Source organism: Anastrepha ludens, chromosome 3 (assembly GCF_028408465.1).
Source record: "Anastrepha ludens isolate Willacy chromosome 3, idAnaLude1.1, whole genome shotgun sequence".
Lineage (NCBI taxonomy): Eukaryota > Metazoa > Arthropoda > Insecta > Diptera > Tephritidae > Anastrepha > Anastrepha ludens.
Window position 1 is genome coordinate 94,493,815 of NC_071499.1, and position 22,015 is coordinate 94,515,829.

The 22,015-nt window shown below is 34.9% G+C and overlaps 1 protein-coding gene across 5 annotated transcripts in view; it reads right to left on the reverse strand.

Annotated features, from left to right (window-relative positions):
- LOC128858491 (potassium channel subfamily K member 1-like) overlaps nucleotides 1-22,015 on the reverse strand; it is a 52,244-nt gene that overhangs the window by 26,028 nt on the left and 4,201 nt on the right. For all 5 annotated transcript variants that reach the window (XM_054094839.1, XM_054094837.1, XM_054094836.1 and 2 more), the window contains one exon: nucleotides 4,048-4,274. In XM_054094839.1, coding sequence (XP_053950814.1) covers nucleotides 4,048-4,273 — 226 coding nt within the window. In that variant the 5' untranslated portion in view covers nucleotide 4,274. The remainder of the gene's footprint in view (nucleotides 1-4,047; nucleotides 4,275-22,015) is intronic.

Genomic DNA, 22,015 nt, shown 5'->3' on the forward strand with positions numbered 1-22,015 from the left:
GCTCAAAAATGCAGTTGTTTGAGCCGATGTATGAGAGCTCGCATTGTCCTGGTGAAGAGTGATCCGTCTTTGGCGATTGGTTTTCCTAATTTCTTGGAAGACAACTGGCAAACAAATGATTGTGTATCACTCAGAATTTACTGTTCTGCGTTGTTTTAGTGGTACGGTTGCGACATGTCCAGTTTTTCCGCAAAAACAGGCGATCATTTGCTTGGAAGTGCTTCATGCGCGATCAACTTTAGTTGGATTTGGCTCATCTTGAAACACCCATACAGTCGACTGCTGTTTACTTTCGGGCTCATACGCGTAAATCCATAACTCATCACCTGTCACGATGTCATAGACGTGTTTCGAAGCCCCGCGATCGTATTTTTTGAGCATTTCCTTCGACCAATGGACACGACCCTTTTTTTGAGCGATTGACAAATTGTGTGGGATCCAACGCGAACAAATTTTTTTGACAGTCAAATGTTTATGCAATATTGAATGTATGCTGGTCCCACTAATGCCTAAGATTGTTTCAATCTCACGATAGGTCACATGACGATCTTGCAATATCAGTTCGCGCACAGCATCAATGGTTTTCGGAACAACAACTGATTTTGGACGACCTTCACGAAATTCGTCTTGGAGTGAACTACGACCACGATTGAATTCACCATACCATTGATACACACTGGTCCTTGATGGAGCTTCATCGCCAAAAAATGAATTAAGTTCATCCATGCAATGTTGCTGAGTTAATCCACGTCGAAAGTTGTAAAAAATAATCGCACGAAAATGTTCACGATTTAATTCCATTTTTGGACCGAGATGAATCTATTAAGTTACTGTAAACAACACAAATAGCGCTGGTATTTCAAAACGTTCTGAGTACGTAAAAGCCAAAAAATGTCAAACTTTGCGATACAGCTGTCAGTTGCCAGATTGCAACACCAGGGTTGCCAAATCCCGAAATATAAAAGGCACCCCTCGTATGTATATGCTGATGTGTGTATATATAATTCTATATATAATTGGCGCTTTCATCTTTTGTTGGTTGTTTGCCGAGCTCCTTCTTCTATTTGTAGGGTGCATCTTTATATTATTCTACAAATGGTAATGGAATTCGTAGACTCTTAGTTGGTGCGTAACTACTATCCGGAAGTGTACAGGTTCGAAATTCCAAGCATGAAATACCAAATGATGGAAAATGTTGTTTCTAATAGCGGTCGTCCCTCGGCAGACAATAGCAATCTTACGAGTGTATTTTTGCCATGGAAAAGCTCCTCACAAAAAACTATTTGCCGTTCGGAGTCGGACCTTTCAAGAGTCACACTACAAATAGGAGGAGGGGCTCGGCCAAACACTCAATAAATGGTGTAAGCGCCAATAAAATATATAAAGACAATCTAATAATGGTAATGTAATTTAATACGAGTTTTTTTTTAACAATTTAGATGAAATTGAGCCCAAATAAGAAAAGCTTCAATATACTTTAAAAAAGTCTTTCAGAATTATTATAACCCAGTCGGGCCTTTTTTTCCTCTCATTTTGTCGTTAGATAAAAGATCAGACGAATTGTGATATGTTTTTTCGATTTTTTGCTATCCCAAAAAAAAAAGAAGAAAAACATAGATCAGCCAACGAATTTACTGAACTTAGTCTCCGCTCTCTTGTTTCCTGTAAATATAGAGATTTGCTACTATGGAGGAGATAAAGAGCGGCTCACTGGAGAGCTCAAGGACATACCAAACAGCGCATATCAGAAGCGTTTCGAAAATTAGAAAAAGCGTTGGCACGGGTGCAGAGTGGTTCAATTTGAAGGATAAAAGAGATAAATATTTGTTAAATAAATAATTTTCGACAAAAATAAAATGTCACCTGTTTTTTGAACAATTCTTGTGTATTGATGTATGTTTACAACAAATAAATTTTCAGAAATTTTCTATAAATACACGTAACTTTTAAACGCAACTGTTGGCTTATGGATATTTTTCTCCATATATACTTAAACATTTTGGTAAGGAAAACCTGATACAATTCAATTCATTCAATTCTTAATTTTCTCCCTGACAGATGATTTACAATTTTTGCAAATGACTTCGTACGTCAATCATATTTGCCACTTGTGAACTAGACAGCTGCAGTATACAAACAGACAAGCAATGGAGCGCGAAAAGGTCAAAATAAAGATTTCTATCACTCAAAATCATTTTTATTTATTTATTTATTAAAAAAGTCATTCAGATATAAAATCTTGATTAATTTTGCGCGACCTTGTGTAACGTACGCAAACATATTTTGATACATATGTATATGTATATGGGGCATTCTTCGCCAACCGGACACCCCCATCTGCCCAGAACAGTTTTTATAAAAAAAATGTTTCCCTATGCCGAAATAAAAGCTTATGTCATGTACTTTAATTTGTCATGTGGCACTTTTTAAATATTCAAGATGGACGACGAATATTGACATGATGCTCGGGGGTTTCTGGGTTCGCTGCTGAATATAAATATTGAAGGAAATTGCTGAAATTGGAATTTTTTTTTCATAATACAGGATTTTTTTCACAGTAAAACTTTTTTTTCTTCTGGAGAATTGGAAAATCTTTTAATAATCACTTCCTTTTTGTTTGAGATTTGGAAGGAATGGCTTTTTAGTATTTCTGGTACTGGTGCTGCAGACTCGAATCTTTTGTTAAGCTTCCAACATATTTGTCAATATTCGTCGTCCATCTTGAATATTTAAAAAGTGCCACATGACAAATTAAAGTACATGACATAAGCTTTTATTTCGGCATAGGGAAAAATTTTTTTTATAAAAACTGTTCTGGGCAGATGGGGGTGTCCGGTTGGCGAAGAATGCCCCATATATATATATATATTTATATATATACGTTTATATTTGATTTTAATGTAGTTTTATTTGTTTGTATCACTTTTTTCAGTAGTAGAGGAAAAGAAAACGGAAACGCAAAAGATATCTAACAATGAATCGTTGTGAAACATCATTTGAAAGGAATCTGCAATATTCTGCTTTCGATTCGCTACTTCTCTGCTGGCTTAGCGGTAAATTCGTATGGCGAAAACAACAACAAATTAAGCGACTTCAGAGTTTATTTTGCGTGTTTCTTGCGAGCTAACTTTCGTAAATGAGTGCTTGAAAGTATACGTGCTATTATTAAATAATTTTGCTTATTGTTAATAGTCCATATTTACAAATGGCAAATAAAATAAATAATTCGAATAGTTTTTGAGTTCGAAATAAAAAATGTTTGGTACGAAAATTTTATGGAAATTTATAGAAATTGAGGTAAAAAATTTTTTCCCACTCTAGTCTTCAACATTTGCGTGCAAATTGTGTAAATTGAGAGCTGTGCGAGAATCATGCTATCAGATTATTGGTTTCTCGTAAAATCCATTAGTTTGTTTATGTATTCAAAGTATATTAAAAATAAAGATTTTTCATATCTGTTTCATTTGATACGAATATTGTAGTGCTTGGGTTATTTTAAAATTCTACAATCAATATGGTCTATTCAAATAGGTGGCAACGATCTCTAAAGTATTATCCAAAATAAGCTTGCTGACACCCCTACTGTATTATTTTGGTTATTTGCTATTAATTATTTAATTTATTCAGTTTCATTTCTTAACAGATGGCAACCCTATTCAAAACTTTACTCGGAACTAAGCCTTTTTAAATCACTTTCCTTTGACAGCCATATTGTTGTACTTCGTTTATTTTATGAATTTGACTCGAAGTTAATTTTTCAAACAGGTGGCAATTCTCTTCAAAACCATTTTCAAAGCTATGCTCTTTTAAATCTTTGTTTATTTGACGCCTGTGTTGCAATATATGATTAAACGGATAAATGTAACTTAATTTAACTTTATTAACAGGTATAAAATATTTCATAGAAGTAGCACATTTTTCAATACTGGTATGGCCGTGTGCAAAATTTCATTACAAAGCATTTAGTCGTTCTCAAATTCCAAACATCCAAATTCACAAACGGACAAACTTTCTTATTTATAATATTAGTAGGATTGTCTCACTTACCATTTAAACAAGCATTATTTTGCAAAAACTGATTTCGAAAACTTTGCACTCGTTTCGAGATGGCGTCGATTTTTGGTGCTTCTATCGCCGAAAACATTGCCGCTCCCAAGACCAAAAATAAAATATAACCACCGCATAGCAGCACAAATCTGCATTTACCATTTTTATTGTTGTTAGTTGAATTCGCACCGGATTTGGCGCCGACGGGAAACGCGCCTAAAAGCATGCTGTAAAGAAATAATGATAATGTAAATACAAGGTGAAGTCCAAAATAAACAAGACTGAGCTGAAATATTGGATGTTGAATTAGTTTTAAAGGTGGCACACAGATGGCGCTATTTATCACTTTATCGCGTTGGCAATACTGAATATATATTCATGACAAAGCCTCATCCCTAGGCTTTGTTTATCAGTATCTGTCATTTCGCTGAAGTATAAACAACGCAGTGTTTTCGTGCTCCGAGTATGTCAACTTTCGTGCCGTCGAAACGCAATTTGCGGGAAGCTTTGCTTTTCTGCTTCAATTTGAAAAAAAAAATACAGCCCAAGCCCGTGAATTGCTGCAGGAGGCCTACCCAGACCATACTCCGTCGATTTCAACATGTGAGTACTGGTTTCGACGATTCAAAAGTGGTGATTTTCACACCGAAGACAAGGAGCGTCTTGGCCAGCCCAAAAAGTTCGAGGACGCGGAATTGGGGGAATTGGTAAACGAGGACTCGTGCCAAACCCAAGAAGAGCTTGCTGAATCATTGGGCGTTGATAAATCAACCGTTTGCAAGCGTCTAAAAGCGATGGGAATGATCCAAAAGCAAGGACATTGGGTCCCGTACGAGTTGAAGCTGCGCGACGTCGAACGGCGACTTTTTACGTGCGAATTGCTGATCGAGCGACAAAACCGGAAGGGTTTTTTGCATCGGGTGGTGACTGGCGTCGAAAAATGGATCCACTACGATAACCCAAAACGCAAAAAATCATGGGGTTTGCCCGGCCACGCATCAACGTCGACGGCCAAGCAGAATATTCACGGCAAGAAAATCATGCTCTGCATTTGGTGGGATCAGGTCGGCGTCGTATATTTTGAGCTGCTCCAACCGGGCGAAACAATCACGGGGGATCGTTACCGACTGCAATTGATGCGTTTAAGCCGGGCATTGAAAGAAAAACGGCCGGAAACGGTAAAAAGGCACGACAAGGTTATTTTGCAACATGACAACGCTCGGCCGCATGTTGCTCAACCTGTCAAAAAATACCTTGGAACGCTTGGCTGGGAAGTGTTACCCCACCCGCCGTATAGTCCAGACGTAGCTCCCTCCGATTATCATTTGTTCCGGCATATGAGTCTCGATTTGGCGGACCAGCGGTTCTCCTCGTACGAGGCTACCAAAATATGGGTTGAGTCATGGATAGCCAAGCAGCGGCCAGAATTTTGGAGAAACGGCATCCGCAAATTGCCCGAAAGATGGGCGAAAGTTGTAGCTAGCGATGGCCAATACTTCGAATAAAATATTTTGTACCGTTTTTTCACAATAAAGCCCCAAATCTTCGAAAAAAACCTTTAAAACTAATTCAACCTCCATAGAAACGACAGGAACTTTCAAAATAGTCCCCTCTGGCCTCGATACACTGTTTTGCGCGATCTAAAAGCTTTTCGAAAGAGTGTTTCATGGCCAAATGCAATTTTCCAAACAGGTAGAAGTCACAGAGAGCTACATACATATTATATATCAGGCGAATACGGTGAGTGATTGATAGTTAAATAAAATGCGATTCTAGTAAAAAAATCAGTCCCAAGAGTGGATCGATGAGATGGTGCATTATCATGCAATAAACGCCAGCTTCCCCCTTCGTGGTATTCAGGGCGACTTCGACTAATGCGATGCAACAAACGCTTCAAATCGCCCAGATAGGAAATTGAATTGGCACGAACTGCTTGGAATTGTAAAAACAAATGAGAATCGGCTTCATTTTTTACTTCTCCAAACCCGATTTTTCGGGTGGTGGCTTGTTTGGGGCCTCTCATTCGGCACTTTGACGCCTAATTTCAGTTTCGTGTTGGAAACACTACGTTTCACAATGTTGTAAAGGAAGTTCTCGTCTTTTCTCACCTCTTTAATAAGGTCTTTCGAATTTGAGTTCTGAGCAATTTTTGGTCCTCAGTTAACTTGTGCGGAATGAAACATATAGACCTTTCGTAAGCCAAAATGATCAGTTAAAATGCGATAAATGATGATTGGAGGCATTCAACTTCGTTTCCATGAATTTCAGCGATGATTTCGGTTTATTTTTGATAAATTTACGAACAATGGAATCAATGGTGACTACTGATTTTGGAGGGCCCGTATTTTCATTGTCATTTATTCAGAGGTTGCTATTGCCTGCCGAGAGGCGACCGCTATTAGCTTAAAATGTAGCCTGATTGCAAGCTTTTTCATAACTAAGAATAGATAATGATATAAAACGTTTTTTTTAATAGCGGTCGCCCCTCGGCAGGCAATGGCAAACCTCCAAGTGTATTTCTGCCATGAAAAAGCTCCTTATAAAAAAATATCTGCCGTTTGGAGTCGGCTTTAACTGTAGGTTCCGTCCATTTGTCCACATACATGAGGAGCTCGGTCAAATGCCCAAAAAGGGCATATAATATATATTGCTACGAATTTCGTAACGTTAAAATCCAAATAAACCTCTCACAATAATTCCTCTGGATTCGGTTACCGGATGGTCAAATAAAAGTCACAAATTAATGGCAACACAACCTGCTTTACTTTATTGGCAAAAGCATCATTCCTTTTGATGAAACGGACAGTTATTGCTGCTACGAGAAAAAAAACACGATAAGTTTTTATTTTCTCATATTAATGTTGCATTTATTTTCCCCTGCGCTGAGGCTTTTAAATTTGCGTGTTCTTTTCTCAGCATATGCATACTTAAGTATGATTGTGGTTTTTTTAACTGTTGCACTCTGGCAGTATTTCTATAAAAAATGAAAGGCGTCCAGCTAATTTTAATTTAGATATCTGTGTGTACAAGTTCGTCAAAATAGTTGGGCGAAAACTTTAATTGTTAAAAAGAAATTTAAGTATTGTACAATAAATTATTATATTTTATTATATTCAATACATGTATGTATGTAGTACATATAGTTTGTCGAAGTGCTATTTTAGGTCCTAATAGTCCTAATGCTAAGATAGAACTTTGCTGAGAGTATTTTCATCATATACCAGGCGGCGTAAAACTAATCATCCTACCAGAGGATTTATAATTTTTGTAAATGCCGTTGCCCTTCAATCAAATTTGACTCTTGTGAACTAGAAAGTTGCAGTATAATAAGCAGTCAGACAAGCAATGGAGCACGTAAAGGTCAAAACAACGGTTTCGATCACTCAAAATCATTCGTTTATTTTATTTGATAAAAAAGTTATGTAAAAACAAATTTGGATCTTTCCTCACCTTATACTTATCAAGCTGTTTCCTTTAATATTTATAAATACTCAACGACAAACGAAGCTGTTTGGGGGAAAACTACACTGATTTCAATGATCCCATAAGCAAAGTATGTCAGGATAGTTCCACAACATCTCTATTTCTGGCCAGCAACACTTTGGCAATATTATTAGCACCCGATTGCAAGTATAGAGCAATCGTAACTGAAAATCCAAAAAACAATTTGAAGCGCTGGCTCGGCACAGCATATTTCCCAACACACATAAATAAATTTAATGATCTTAAGTGCAAAATTAAGTAATTGTCAAATTAAAAGAGTGATTAATAATTATGATTAAGCGTTAATAAAGTTGTGCCCTATATTTATTTAACATGTTATTTCTTCAACATATACGGATATACTCTGCATGACCGCTAAGTACACGCAATAGATATACCTTTGTACAAACTTACATATGTTCTTGCATACGTATGCATTCATATTTGAGTACTTGCGTGGGCTCTAGTCAACAATGACTAATGGCAATCAGAGAAGTATAAAGATATATACGAGTATTTATGTATGAACATGAGTACAAATATTCATACATATTTTTATTGACATATAGAAATGCATCCTACTGTGTATTTGTACATGCCATAAGTGAGTGGAGGAGAACTTCAATATATAAATGTATACAATTAGAGTACTGCCACTGCATGAAAGTTTTATTGGCAGGGGTAGAAGCAGTGACGTCAAATCTGTCAGCTGCACTTTCGCCGACACATTTGCATCCACACGCCTACATTCATGCATACTTTAGCGTGGGCACGCATATTTGCCAGCGCAATAGTGCCACTTAAATTTTATAAGGACCCAGTGTTGAAACGGAGGTTGATATACAACATATGTACATATATACATATGTAGGTGATGTGAGTATATTTGTAGTGTTTTAGAAATTTATATTGGACTGTAGCACAATGCCAGTATATTTAAAGGTAAGGCGAAACTTTGAACCACAGCGAAATATAATATAAGTTAATTTTCATAATTGGCTAAACAGAGTTTTGCTGTTTCTAAATATTTTATTTATTCATCAAGTCACAAAACACTCTTTTAAAACAAATTACATATAAACAATAAAATCGAATGAATTGCATTTTTTTATTTTTTATTTATTTTTTATTTATATTTTTTTCTATATGTTTGACCCATAAACTCTTTGCTGTTAAGTTTTATCAGAAGTACCTATGCGAAACTGATTTATGGGCGGAAATGCAAAATTTTGTCTAAAACAAAAAGGAAATAAGGATTTTTTATCCTGCTGTATCTGATTTAATTGAGATTTGTGCTTCGTCCTAAAGCTGGAACTTAACTCTTTCTTTTTCCAGTTTAATGACGATACATTTTAACGTTTTTTTAGACATTTTTGCTTTCGAACTTATCATCTTCTTTATTAAGGCGATAGTAGAAGTATTGTAACTAGTTGAAAATATGATTTAAGCATACCCAGTCCAAATGAGGGAATTTCTTTATGTCTAGAGCGGAAATAGATACCACCAGTAAAATTGCAGTAAAACTAAATTGTTACTACAGAGTATAACAAATATTTATTGCGTATCGTATGATTTCTTTCTTCTTTTCCATACAATTTCTCTGTACGTATTGTATAAAATATGACTTGATCACAGTTATGATGTTTACAAAGTATCTCCTCTGGTAAGAGTTCCTTGTATTTTCAGTAATCAATCAAAATTTTCGTGATAATGCAAATTACAAAAAAATCCGTATGATTTTACAGATTACTGCTGCTTGTAATATGTATATGGATATGGTGGAGTGTGCCAGATGCCTACATCCATTCTACAGTGTGGCCCACCTACCGTTTTTTTTTAACTTTTCCAGCTAAAATAATACCCGTGATACGCCAGAATTTTTTTCTGGTTAGACATTTACAAAACGGTTATGCCAATTGGGAGTATAAAAGCTGCAATTCGACTCCATTACACTATATATATTTGGGGGGACTGTTAGAATAAATGTTACGTCACTTTTATAGAGACGGTTCAAGAGTTGCCATCTCTAAGATATGCAAGTACCGAAATTCAAAAATGCACTAAATTGAGCGAATAATAGGTTCACATATAACTAGATCATCTATTTTTTCGAGCTTAACTACCAATCTGTAAGTGAAAACTGCGATTAACGATACAAACTTTCTCTCCCGAAATCCGAGATTGTAAAATAATCTCAGATTATAAATATACTTCTTGCTGTACAATCCTGTGTTTTCTGTGTTATCGATAATTATAATTACAAATGTAAGGAAAAACGTAAAAGCAAAGAACTAAATAAAGTGGATGTCGGCAAAGAGAAGATGTTTGCAGACATAATTCTAATAAAATTTTGTTACATATTATTAATTATGTATTCATATTAAAGAAAAAAGCCTGTGTCTATAGACGCTTTGGCCTGTTATTGCTATTATAAAAGTTAATATCGAATTTCGCATGCGTATTGTTGCCATAATTTTTTGCAACCTCAGTATACGTCGATCACGGATTTCCTCCAACTGTCTATTACTAGCAGCAAATTGCGCAATTAAATTAACTATTGCTTCTCTTTGCCTTTTCTTCCCTTCGTTAATAATAATTAAACAAACCAAAAACACTTTTTATGAAGAAAAATCTTTTAAAACAGTCTTGACAGCTGATTTTCAATTTTGCAGCTAATCTGCCATATGTGAACGGGTGGATTAATTTTTGTACATTTATTGCTAATCAATGTGAACGAACTTTAACTGAGCTAAAAATAGCCCCAAGTTCATCAGGAGGCCGAGGATGAGGATGAGAGGAAGCCTTTAAATACATGTACATCTTTGATTAAGGGGTTTAGTGGTTCCAAAAATCGATTTTTTTTTTTTTTTTGCTTATATTAATTTCTACAACATCTCAAGAATATTAGCCTAAATTTTAAGGTCAATCCGATTAATAGTTTCGGAGATACAACCTTTGGAAGGTGTGCGCTCCAAGCCACTTTTATTGTTACTCAAAACTTTAAACGCGTTTTTCTCGGAACTGTGTTTTCAAAGTCGGTTGTCAAATGTTCTCGGAAACTATTCAACTGATCTTGATGAAATTTTACACAGGTGTTCGAAATACAATTTACTCGTGCTTGAACGAAGGATTCTCTTTTTATTTCAATTACAACTATTAAAAAAAAAAAAAAATGTCAAGCAAATTTGACCGAAATTTTCATTTTTTTGCAAAAATGCCTGCCAAAATTTCCAATTTTTACTTTTTTTCTTTCCTTTATTCAAACACGAGTTTATGGCCTTAACTAAAACACTTATTTTTGTTTTTTCATTTTTGATGAGCCTGTCAGGAGTTATGCTGACAACGCGGACGCACCTTTTTTTCGAGGGGTCACCGGAAATGACGTCACAATGGAGGAGTTTTAATTTTTTTTTGTTGAAAATTTCAGAAATTATTCTTTAAATATGTATCTATAAGACAGAAAAAAGTTTGAATTAAATAAATTATTTTTTACATAGAAAAAAAAATATTGAAAATAGGCCTTTTTTACCCGACGAAACCCATGTAACCTCTTAACAAGTCCAAGACTATCTATAGATGCAACTACTGGTTTACTTATTTGATATATACACTATCGATTGGTCCTTTAATTAATTTTTTTAAATCCATCATCTTCATCTCGCTTGTTAAGTATAATTGATGAGATACTAGAATTGAAGCTAGTAAAAGGTTCAATACAAATATTTTAAGTAACAATCATTTTCCGTAGTCCGTAGTGTTGTCTATAAACCAGTTGAACTATTGTAAAAGGCGTAAAAGCTTTCTCCTTCGACCTACATATATGCATGCACTGAGTTGTTATTACCTGGAATCTGAAGTTGTTATTATCGGCAAAATAAGAATTAAATTTACATATTCCTTTAGTGATTTTAATAAAAGAGATACGCATTAGAAATATTAAAAGAATAATTAAATTATTACACTGATGGACAAAAATGGCTTTTTAAGTTGCCACAAGCACTTTTTTGGTATTTTGATTATTTTATTTTGCCTTCCTAAGGTGGGAAATAGGTGTAGGCAAAATTTTACACCCATATTTTTTTGTGACTTCTCTCTTAGCTTTACAGTCTGTGGTGGACCATAGCTTCATCAACAATCTTCCTCCAATTCAGTCTCTCTCGTGCTTCATTTCTCAAATTACGAACGTTCATCGCTTTTAAGCCTGCTTCGACGTCATCAAACCAACTCTTTCTGCCTCCTATTGGACGCAAAGTAAACGGCCTTTTTTGGAGTCTTTCGTTGGGCATTCTTATGATGTGGTCAATCCATCTAATCCATTGCGCTTAAATAAAACGCATTACATTTTCACCACCAATAAGGTTTTCAATTTCGTTGTTGTAACGGATGCAATACGTGCCGTTTTCAAGGATTTTTCTCATTATGGTTCTTTCAAATCGCAATAGCTGGTTTATATCATTAACTTTCAGTGTCCAGATTTCAGCCCATAAGTAAGAACCGGACGTATCAAAGTTTTATACATATTGATTTTCTGCATTTGTGATAAAACCTTTGATCTGAACAATTTTATATTTGCATAAATACGTCTTATTAGTATTGTAGATTTAGTTCTTTCCTCTATTGCAATTTATGTGTCTTTACTCGCTGATAGAACGAATCCTAAGTATTTGAATTAATTTATACTTTCAAAAACAAAATAATCTATAGCTAGATTGTTGGCATCCATATTACTTAGTTTTTTCGGCGTTCACATTCAGTCCTATAATTTTTCCTTTTGTTTCTAGCAGCTTGAATATGCGAATTAGTTTGCTTCTGTTTTTCTGCCATGATGAGAACGTCGTCAGCCTATTGTTCTGTATTGTTCTATATTGGACAACTGTTTTACAACTGTGTGCAACGTAAGGTTGAAAATCAGAGCGGACAATGCGTCTCCTTGTTTAACACCAGACAAGACCTAGAATGGTTCACACATTTCGCCTTGTACTGGCAACTTGCTAGTAATATTCTGCAACGTGCAGAGAACCAGTTCAATCAGTTTCAACGGAACGCCAAGTTTTTTGAAACAGTGTTTGATTTGCTTTCTGTTTAGACTATCAAACGCTTGTTTAAAATCAATAAATAGGCAGAATATATCAATGTTATGCTGGATAAATGTTTAAAAAATTTGGTTTACCAGGAAACTTTGATCAATTGTCGATCGACTGCTTCTAAAGCCACACTGATATTCATTCATCAGCATAAACTTTGATATACTCGTACACAATATTTGTGAACACTTTGTAACCACCGATTTTTTTAAGTCAGGAACTTTATATTTTATAAAAAAATTTGAGATTTTACTTGAATTACAACATATATTTTTTCTTAAAGCTAACAACTAAGGAAGTGCTAGATTCCGGCCGGACTGAATTTTATCTATATACCTGCGCACGTTTTATTGTAGAATAATTTTATTTGGGACAAGGCCCAAATTCCAAAAAAATTTAGTAACATTGCTTTTTTTAAAATAGAGATATCTATCACTTTTTTCCGTTTTCGAAAATTACCGTTATATGGGAAGTGAGTGTGGTTACTGACTAACTTCGCCCATTTTCAATACAAAACTGCCTTGCTCAAAGAGTAATGTGTGTATGAAGTTTCATTGAAATACATTAATTTTTATCGTGCTCACGAGCGGACATAGGGTCGGACGGACAGACATATCTAAATTGACTCCTCTCATCTTTCACAGCATTTTGTATTATATATATATAAGTATACATATCTACATCTATCTCGATTCTTTAACAGTGCACAGGGGTACAAAACTATTTATCTTCTACAGTATTTGACTACAGGCTGGTATCTTGCAACATCCCAACATAAGAGGACTCGATTTCCCCTGGCATCGTTTTTTCATGTTGGAAATATCCAGATGTAACCTCCATGAGTGGCCGCCGTAGTCGAATAGGTTAGTGTGTGACCGCCATTCGGTTGTGCCAAGGTTCGAAAACCCGGATATTAAACCCCAAATAATGGAAAGAGATGAAGTACCCCTCGACAGGCAATGGCAAAACCTTCTCAATATTAATACTCGTATCAATACTACAAATAGGAGAAGAAGCTCGACCAATAATAATAATAATTATCCTTTCTCTTTATTTATCGTTAGCGTTTTCTAAGTTCATCTCCGTTTTGACGTGCTCTATAGCCTCTGTCCAAATCACAAGTTTTCCCAAAGCCACATATCGCTTTCGTTTTGCCCAACCTGTCAGATTCTTGACGCATGTCATGCATCATATATGAGATACATGTATATATAATTGGCGCGTACACCCTTTCTGGGTGTTTGGCCGAGCTCCTCCTCCTGTTTGTGGTGTGCGTGTTGATGTTGTTACACAAATGGAGGGACCTACAGTTTCAAGCCGACTTCGAACGGCAAATATTTTTATGAGGAGCTTTTTCATGGCAGAAACACAATCGGAGGTTTGCCATAGGGATGTTAAAAAATAATCGATTTTTGCTTTAATCGATTTTTTTCTTATTATCGATTTTTTGTAGTCGATTTTATTAAAGGCGAAAATCGGTTTTTAATAAATCGATTATATGAATTACACATTTTAAATCGATTTTTGTAAATAGTGCCATCTGTGCGACGGATGATAAAATGGATAAGTAAGCTAACTAATGTGAACAAGTCGATAAAAATCAGTGCCATCTTTACGTACAAATATGTAATGAATTGTGATCCTGCCTTTATTTATTTCTTGGAAGCTTTGAAGTGTCGAAATAAATATTGGTTTAACCATAAAAATGTCTTCCGCTGCTAAAACACCCAGAAGCTGCTGGCGCAAGTATTTTACAATAAGGAAGGAAAATGCAACCGCAAAATGTAAATACTGCCCAAAAGAGTTAAAAACATGCAATAACACTACAAACTTGAAACAGCACATGGAAAGAAAACATTCTGATGTCTTACAAGCTGACGAGGTAAAACTCATTATTTGATGTAATAGTTATTATTTAAAATATTTTAAATTATATTTTGTTTTTATTTTTATCACCGCAGAATTCACATGAAGTTGATGTCCAGGATACTACCAATTTGAGGCATAATGATTCATTGGTGCATTCGCCATTGACAGACACTGAGGCTTCGTCGTTAACTCCAAAACGGGCTAGATCAACTATCGGAGCGGCTTTTTCAAGAATTTCAGCATATGCCTCAGATGGAGAAAAAAATAAACAAATAACAAACAGCATCGCAGAAATGATATGCCGGGACAGTCTTCCTTACAATATGGTGGAAGGAACAGGATTCAAAAAGCTAATGAAAACTATCGTTCCTTTGTACAAGGTTCCATGTCGTAAAACTATCACAGATCTCATTGATACTAAATATGACGAAAAAAAGACCCTTATTAAACAAAAATTACGGTCTGTTAAAAACGTCTATCTTACAATAGATGAATGGAAGGATATGCAGTTAAGAAGTTTTTTAGGCGTGACTGTTCACTTTATAGAAAATTTTGAAATGAAATCGGTGAATATCGCATGTGAACCGCTTCATGACAATCATACAGGCGAATATTTATCGGAGATGGTTCTTAATGTTTGTGAAGATTGGGGTTTGTCGCATGACAAAATTGTGAGTGTTACTACAGACAATGGCGCTAACATGGTTAAAGCTATTGAGATTACTTTCGGCAGAGCAAAACATATTCGATGCCTAGCACATACGTTGAATCTAGTAGTTGAAAATTCTGTGAGTTCCTCTGATGTTAAACTTTTTTTGGATAAAGTACGAAAAATCGTAACTTGGTTCCACCAAAGTGGTGTAGGCGCTGAAGAATTGCGACAGATGCAAATGCAGAAAAGCGTTGTTGAAGGAAAATTGAAGCATTTGGTCGGAGATGTGTCTACAAGATGGAACTCACAATTATTTATGATTGAACGTTTTGTGTTAATGAGCAGCACAATTGGATCTATTTTAATAAACCATCCGAATGCACCCCAAATGCTTCAAGCAAACGAAATCGTTGTGCTCAAAGAAATTGGAAAAGTTTTAAAGCCTTTTCACAATGTTACCGAAGAAATGAGCGCTGAAAAATATGTGACAGCTAGTAAAGCTATACCTATTATCAAGTGCTTGAGAACTTTGTTAGACGCTATACCGATAACCAGTGATTTGGCCAATCAATTCAAATATTCATTGCAAACAGAACTAAAAAAAAGATTTGAAAACATACAGAAAGTTCACCTTTTCTCAGTCGCAACGTTTTTGGATCCTAGATTCAAAAAAATTCATTTAGATTTGTCAAAAACAATTAATTATACCAACCGATGCCTAAGTTTAAATACTAGGAATGATGATACTATACTGGTGACCGATTTTGAATCATCTGTTTCATCACAAGTTGCCAGCGACGATCAAGATATATGGCAGGTACACCATAACAAAATAATGGCTGCTAATACGTCAATGACAAAAAATACAGAGATAGATTTATATATCGCAGCGCCATTATCAAATCTTAAAGTAGACCCTCTCGATGTATGGAGAAGTTCTGAGGGAACTTTTCCAAAATTAACAGACTTAGCTTTGAAACACCTCTCAGTGATGGCCACTTCTGCACCAGCTGAAAGATTATTTTCGAAGGCTGGGAATATTGTCAGAAAAACTCGAAACCGTATTTTAGGAAAGCGACTACCAAAACTATTATTTTTAAACTCTTTGACTGAAGATTTATGGCAATAATTTTTTAAGTTTCTGATAAATTTTGATTTGAGGTTTGGAGGAAGCTTCCTTTTCTTTTTTAATGTTCATACCCAACAATTCTCGTTATATTTAATACTTAAATTAATCGTTTAATTTTATTTTGATTCTAGTCGAATGTTAATTGATACAAAACATTTGTGGCAATTATTTAATTGAATTTTTTTATTACTTAAACTAAAAGCTTGAAGATAGCTTTTTTTTATTTTCTTAGTTTTGTTTGTTATATTGCTATATTTTGTACTCTTATAGTTTTGTATTATTTTTACTGCAATAAAATATTTAAGAGTACTAAAAAATGTATATATGTATCATTAATTTGAATATGTATTTATAATCTTAAAGTCGTCCTTTTAGATATTTTTTCATACTTATATATCAAATATGCATTTTTCGTATTAAAAAATCGAAATATCCACAAAAATCGATTATTCCCTCAAAAATCGATTTTTTATAAATCGATTTATCTTGAAACGAAAAAAATCGATTATTAAATGATCGATTTTTTCGACTCGAGGTCACATCCCTAGTTTGCCATTGCCTGCGGAGGCGTGACCGCTATTAACAAAATGTTTTTCTTTATTTTGGTGTTTCACCGAGATTCGAACCTACGTTCTCTCTGTGAATTCCGAATGGTAGTCAGTTCATCACATACATATGTATGTATGTACGTAGCAAAAACTGTTAGGATAATTACACTTTCTTTGCATTTTAAGAAACTAACAACGATTAGCTAGTACGATACGCTAAATAAATAAATAAAACCATAAAAAATCATTTTTAATAAGGAGGGTATGTAGTAAACGAATAATTAGCACATAGAGTCCGTGGTGCACAAACCTTCAGCGTTATCTGATTCTACTGTAAGTCAAGAAATACACAGGAGCAAAACATTTGTAGCGCCAGGTGCGTTTCGGCGACTAGATGGCGAACATACTTTGCAAAAATTTGTAATAGCATATTAGGGTTTGGGGGGCGAAATAGTTCCAAATTTACTGACCCTTATACTCATAAGTTATTATATACGTCTTGCGATCGATAAAATTTGGAATACACTACTTTTATTTGGAGACTAAGTCATAAAATCTACATAAAAATAATTGAACGGTTCCAAATATTGAACGGATCATTGAGCTATGTTGAACCAATTCCTTCATATCAAACTTAAGTCTTTTGAAGTAAAAAGATCAATCCTTTAGCCTTCATTTGTTTATAACATGAACAATGACAATCAATACTGTAAATTTTTAACATTTTGCTTTTCGAAAGAATTAATTTCAATATTTACTTTACCTTTCTATGGTGCTAAATGTAGCGGACCACTTGCGTAATACTTCTCTTGTTCGAGCCTTAAGTGAATTTAATTCAATGTAGGGTTCTATCCAACTACTCATATCCAATTACTTTATATTCAATTTTTTAGGTATTTAAATTACGTTCTATAATTATTCTACTGGTAAAATGTATAAGTGGGTTTTGAGCCAGGGCTCTACCGAATGGTAGTCACGGACAAATCGATTCGGTCACGGCGGTTGTTGGTTTATTAAATGAGAAAATTAAACCCAAATCACAATGAAAAAAAAGACATTTAGGCTCCGGGAAAAAATTATAATTTCATTTCGACTCGTCGCTTGTTTTTTCTAAAACTCTTTCCACCATAGAAGTTTAAATCTCTATAGACTTAAAAACGTGCGACCCCATTCAACCGATCTTGTGACATCGTACTTCTTCAATGCACTTCTTCTCACTTGACTAAGGATAAATATTTTCCTTTTGTTTTTCTGTTAAATCCCTCCTCATAGTCGTTAGAGAAATTGTTTTTTTTAGTAATATAATTATGTTCTAAGAAAAGGGATTGATAAAAAATCCTGTTCAGGGGTAATTGTAAATTAAAACCTATTTGACCTTGAAAATGTTAAGATAAAAAGACGTTTTGATTTTAAACTGTTATTTGTTTTGTCTAATTACTAAACCCGAATTAATACCCGGCTTGCTTTGCTACGTTTTAATAAATAAAGTAAAAACAACCAATTAGAAGAAAATTAAACAAAAACATTTTTATTAATTTTTCATCTCAACCTAGAGGATAAACAACATATTTGGCCTCCTAATTTGGGAGATTTATCGGGGATACCAAGTCTAGAGTAAGCCATAAATAGTTGGCCACGGGAAAAGCTTAGAAATGGAATACCCAGGAGGCAAAAATAAACATTATCCACACCTGCTCTTCTTTGCTTTTCGTCGAGGTCTAAGGTGTCATAGGGAGATGAGAAATGGTGCCTATACGTCAGTATGAAGCAAAGAAATGAGTGGGTGGCTCCTGGAGATACGCCAAAGCCACGGTCAGCAAAGTTCTACATTGCTCACCTACATCGCGTGAATGAGGCTATTCGCCTAAAAAGACCTGATCGACATCGTCAAACCATACACCTTCACGACAACGCCAAATCCATGTTGCACATGCCCTCAAAGTCGCGCTACAACAGCTCGAATAGGAGGTCATTCAGCATCCGCCGCTTTCTTCGAACCTTGCCCCAACCGATTACCATCTTTTCCGCTTCTTGTCAAACCATATGAAGGCCGTTACCTTCGATAACAAAGAGGTGCTTAAAAACTGGTTCAACAACTTCTTTGACACCAGACCTTACGATTTTTGACGGAACGGCATCAACAAATTGATTGAGAGGTGGGAAAAGGTTGTTAGCAGCAACGGCGTTTATATAATTTATTAACTTATTGATATAATTATTGTTTTTTGTTTAAAACAAAGTCTTCAGTAAAAGCGCTACGAACTTATTCCCCAACCCAAAAGAATGTTTGGTAACCCTTTTCAAAAATATATGCAAAATAATATGCTACATAACTTTTGCCTTTGACACCCATACTGTTTGTTTGTTCATTTGTTTTATTATTTTTACATGAACTTCATTTTCCAAACAGGTTGCTACCCTCCAGAAAAATATTTTCACAATTTAATGCTCTTAAACTTTTTGAATGTGACACTGCAATGCAATGTTTGGTGGAGCTTATTAATTTTAATTGAATTAATTTTAAATGGTGGCACCTGTCTTCATAGCCTATTTTCAATTCAGGTCATAAACTGTGTGCAGAATTTCATGCAAATCTGTTCACTCGTTTTCGCGTGTTTGAGTCACAAACAACCAAATTCAAAAACCGATAAACCCATAAACATGCAAACTTTCACATTTATAATATTCGTTAGATGTAGATGACCACTAAAGAGCTTGCACCAAGCTGATTTAATCGCATGAAGCAATGCAGTTTTACCTTCAAATTGTTTTCTATTTTCATACCGATTGTTATGGGAGGAGTTGCTAAAGTAGTTAATAAATGATAAATTAAATTTATTTTTGGCCTTTCCTTGATGCAATGTGGAGTGCAAATTATTTTATACCAAAGATTTTATTCCAACTGAATTTTCTCAAATGACCTTCTGAGCCATCACTATAAAAGATATGATTTTTTTTTTAATTTACATAGTATAGCATTATCGTCAAGACAAGATGCGTTCCAGGAAAAAAGTCTTGGAAGTTTTGAAATATACATTTACTAGCTTTAACCCGCGGCCCCGCTCGCGTAGGAGTAGTTTTGAGGGATTTAGGATATGTATATAAAAGAATTACAAACAATAATTTCATAGAAAATTATTTTTTATTAATAACCATAATATTACAATACCCGGCATCCGTTGCTATGCCTCGTTGAATAAAATCAAAACAATCAATCAGAAAAATATCAAGCAAAATTATTTTTATTAATTTTCTATCTCAAACCGTTTTCGAACTTTGCATTTGGGTCATAGTTGAACAGCTTATACGGATTGTGAAGTCTAGAGTGTGCTACAAACAGTGGGAAATAGGTAAAACTTAGATTTTTTAGATTAAATTTAAGCAAATATTCGATTATTAGTGACGAATGAGAGTGGTGGCGCGTCCTGGAGGCTGTGGGAAGGGAGTTCCATCATAAAAACATGCCTATAACCTTCATTGGGTGAAAATATAAATGTATACAAATTTTTACGTAATTTGGTGTTGTCGTTTCGTAGTGATGCGCGGACAATGTACAGACATTCACCTTTATAGTATAGAGAAGATTAAAAAATCTGTCGATCTTTATGTAGTGTTTGAGAAATCGTAAGGCAGGTTTTTTTAAATGAAGTTAGTAAATTCTGCTTGCTTCCCAGCATTATTTTATCAATTCATTACATCGCGCTTACGCATCGGTATACTTGGTGTAAAAATACGAAAGCAAACCGCACAATTTGCACGTTTTGGCCGGCACTATTTTATAAATCTTTTGGAATATAACTTTGACAAATGACTGTATTTTTTAATTTCTTTGTCATGTTTAGTATGATGAAAAGTGGCATCATTTATTGTTATAAAAATTTCGAGGGGGGTTTGAACCAAAAACTCCTTCTTGGCTGCGCGTCTGAGTGATTGAATGGCTGATTGATCGACGGGACGGGGCGAGACGAGACGTCATTGTTATTATTCATTATATGCTCTGCTGCACGCACAAACTATGGCCAATACTCTTAATAATATGCACATATGCACATACAGACATATTATATTTGCACTAATATGTGTACAAAATAAGGGCATTAATTATATGATATCCAAGTGCACGGTAAGGAAAATACCAATATCACATGCTGTAGAAATATACTTATAACATACATATATGTGCATATAAACGTGCAAATATGAGAATAATAGCACTAAGCTCCAAACTCGTGGAAAATGAGCTAATGCTTGAAACTCACACAGTACCAAATTATGCACCTGTGGTTCATTATCCTTTCTCTTTACCTTGACGAATTTTTCGATTTCCCTACTGGGCTCAACACTCACCGGTGTCGTTTGTAATTACCCGCACGAAATTCGCGTTTGATGGGTTTCATTATATGTATGTAAATGTTCAAATGCATGGATACAGTGGTATGTAATTAAGGTGAGCCACAAGCCAAAAGAAAAAACCGGAAGTGGTGTAATGTCAAATGGTTGTTAAGTTCTCCGTAACGTCTCCGTAACGTTTTAATAAACTTCAAAATCGAATGCAAAATTTCTCGTTTTAAGAAGTATTGCTCTGGATTGAGGAGCCTATTTAGGCTTACTGATAAACGAAAATGATTGAATGTTGAGCTCCACAAATACATACATTGGCATCCACTGGCTAGCCGTGCGATGCTACTGATGACAGTTTCTCCGTTGGAAAGATCAAAAGGAAATAAGCTTGGTTTTACTCGGAGTTTTTAATTGGCTTTGCTCTATAAAAGTTGATATGCGGTTAGGGTACATTTGTGCGCTATTTTTAAATTCCTCTGACAAAATGGGCAAACCTATAGAGCGAACCACTATTAAAAAAATTGGCACCTGCTTTCTTTCAAAAAAGGAAAAAAGTGATATCTCTGTTATAAATGAAGCAAAATTACTAAAATTTGTTACAAATGATGAACCCAAGAAAATATATATGAAGCACGCCTGTTTTGGTTAAATAAGTGTATCTCGATAGTGACTTAGAAAATTCGACCAAACTTGGTACACGTATTGCTCCCCACCTCCATCCATTTTCGAGTCAAATTTTACTAAAATGTGTGCGGGCATATAAGTTTACTACTATATTTATATAGTATGTGTATACAGTACTTTTTAAAGTATATTTAGCCTTCCTTACTTGTTGATAATCTTTTTATATTTCAACTCGAGA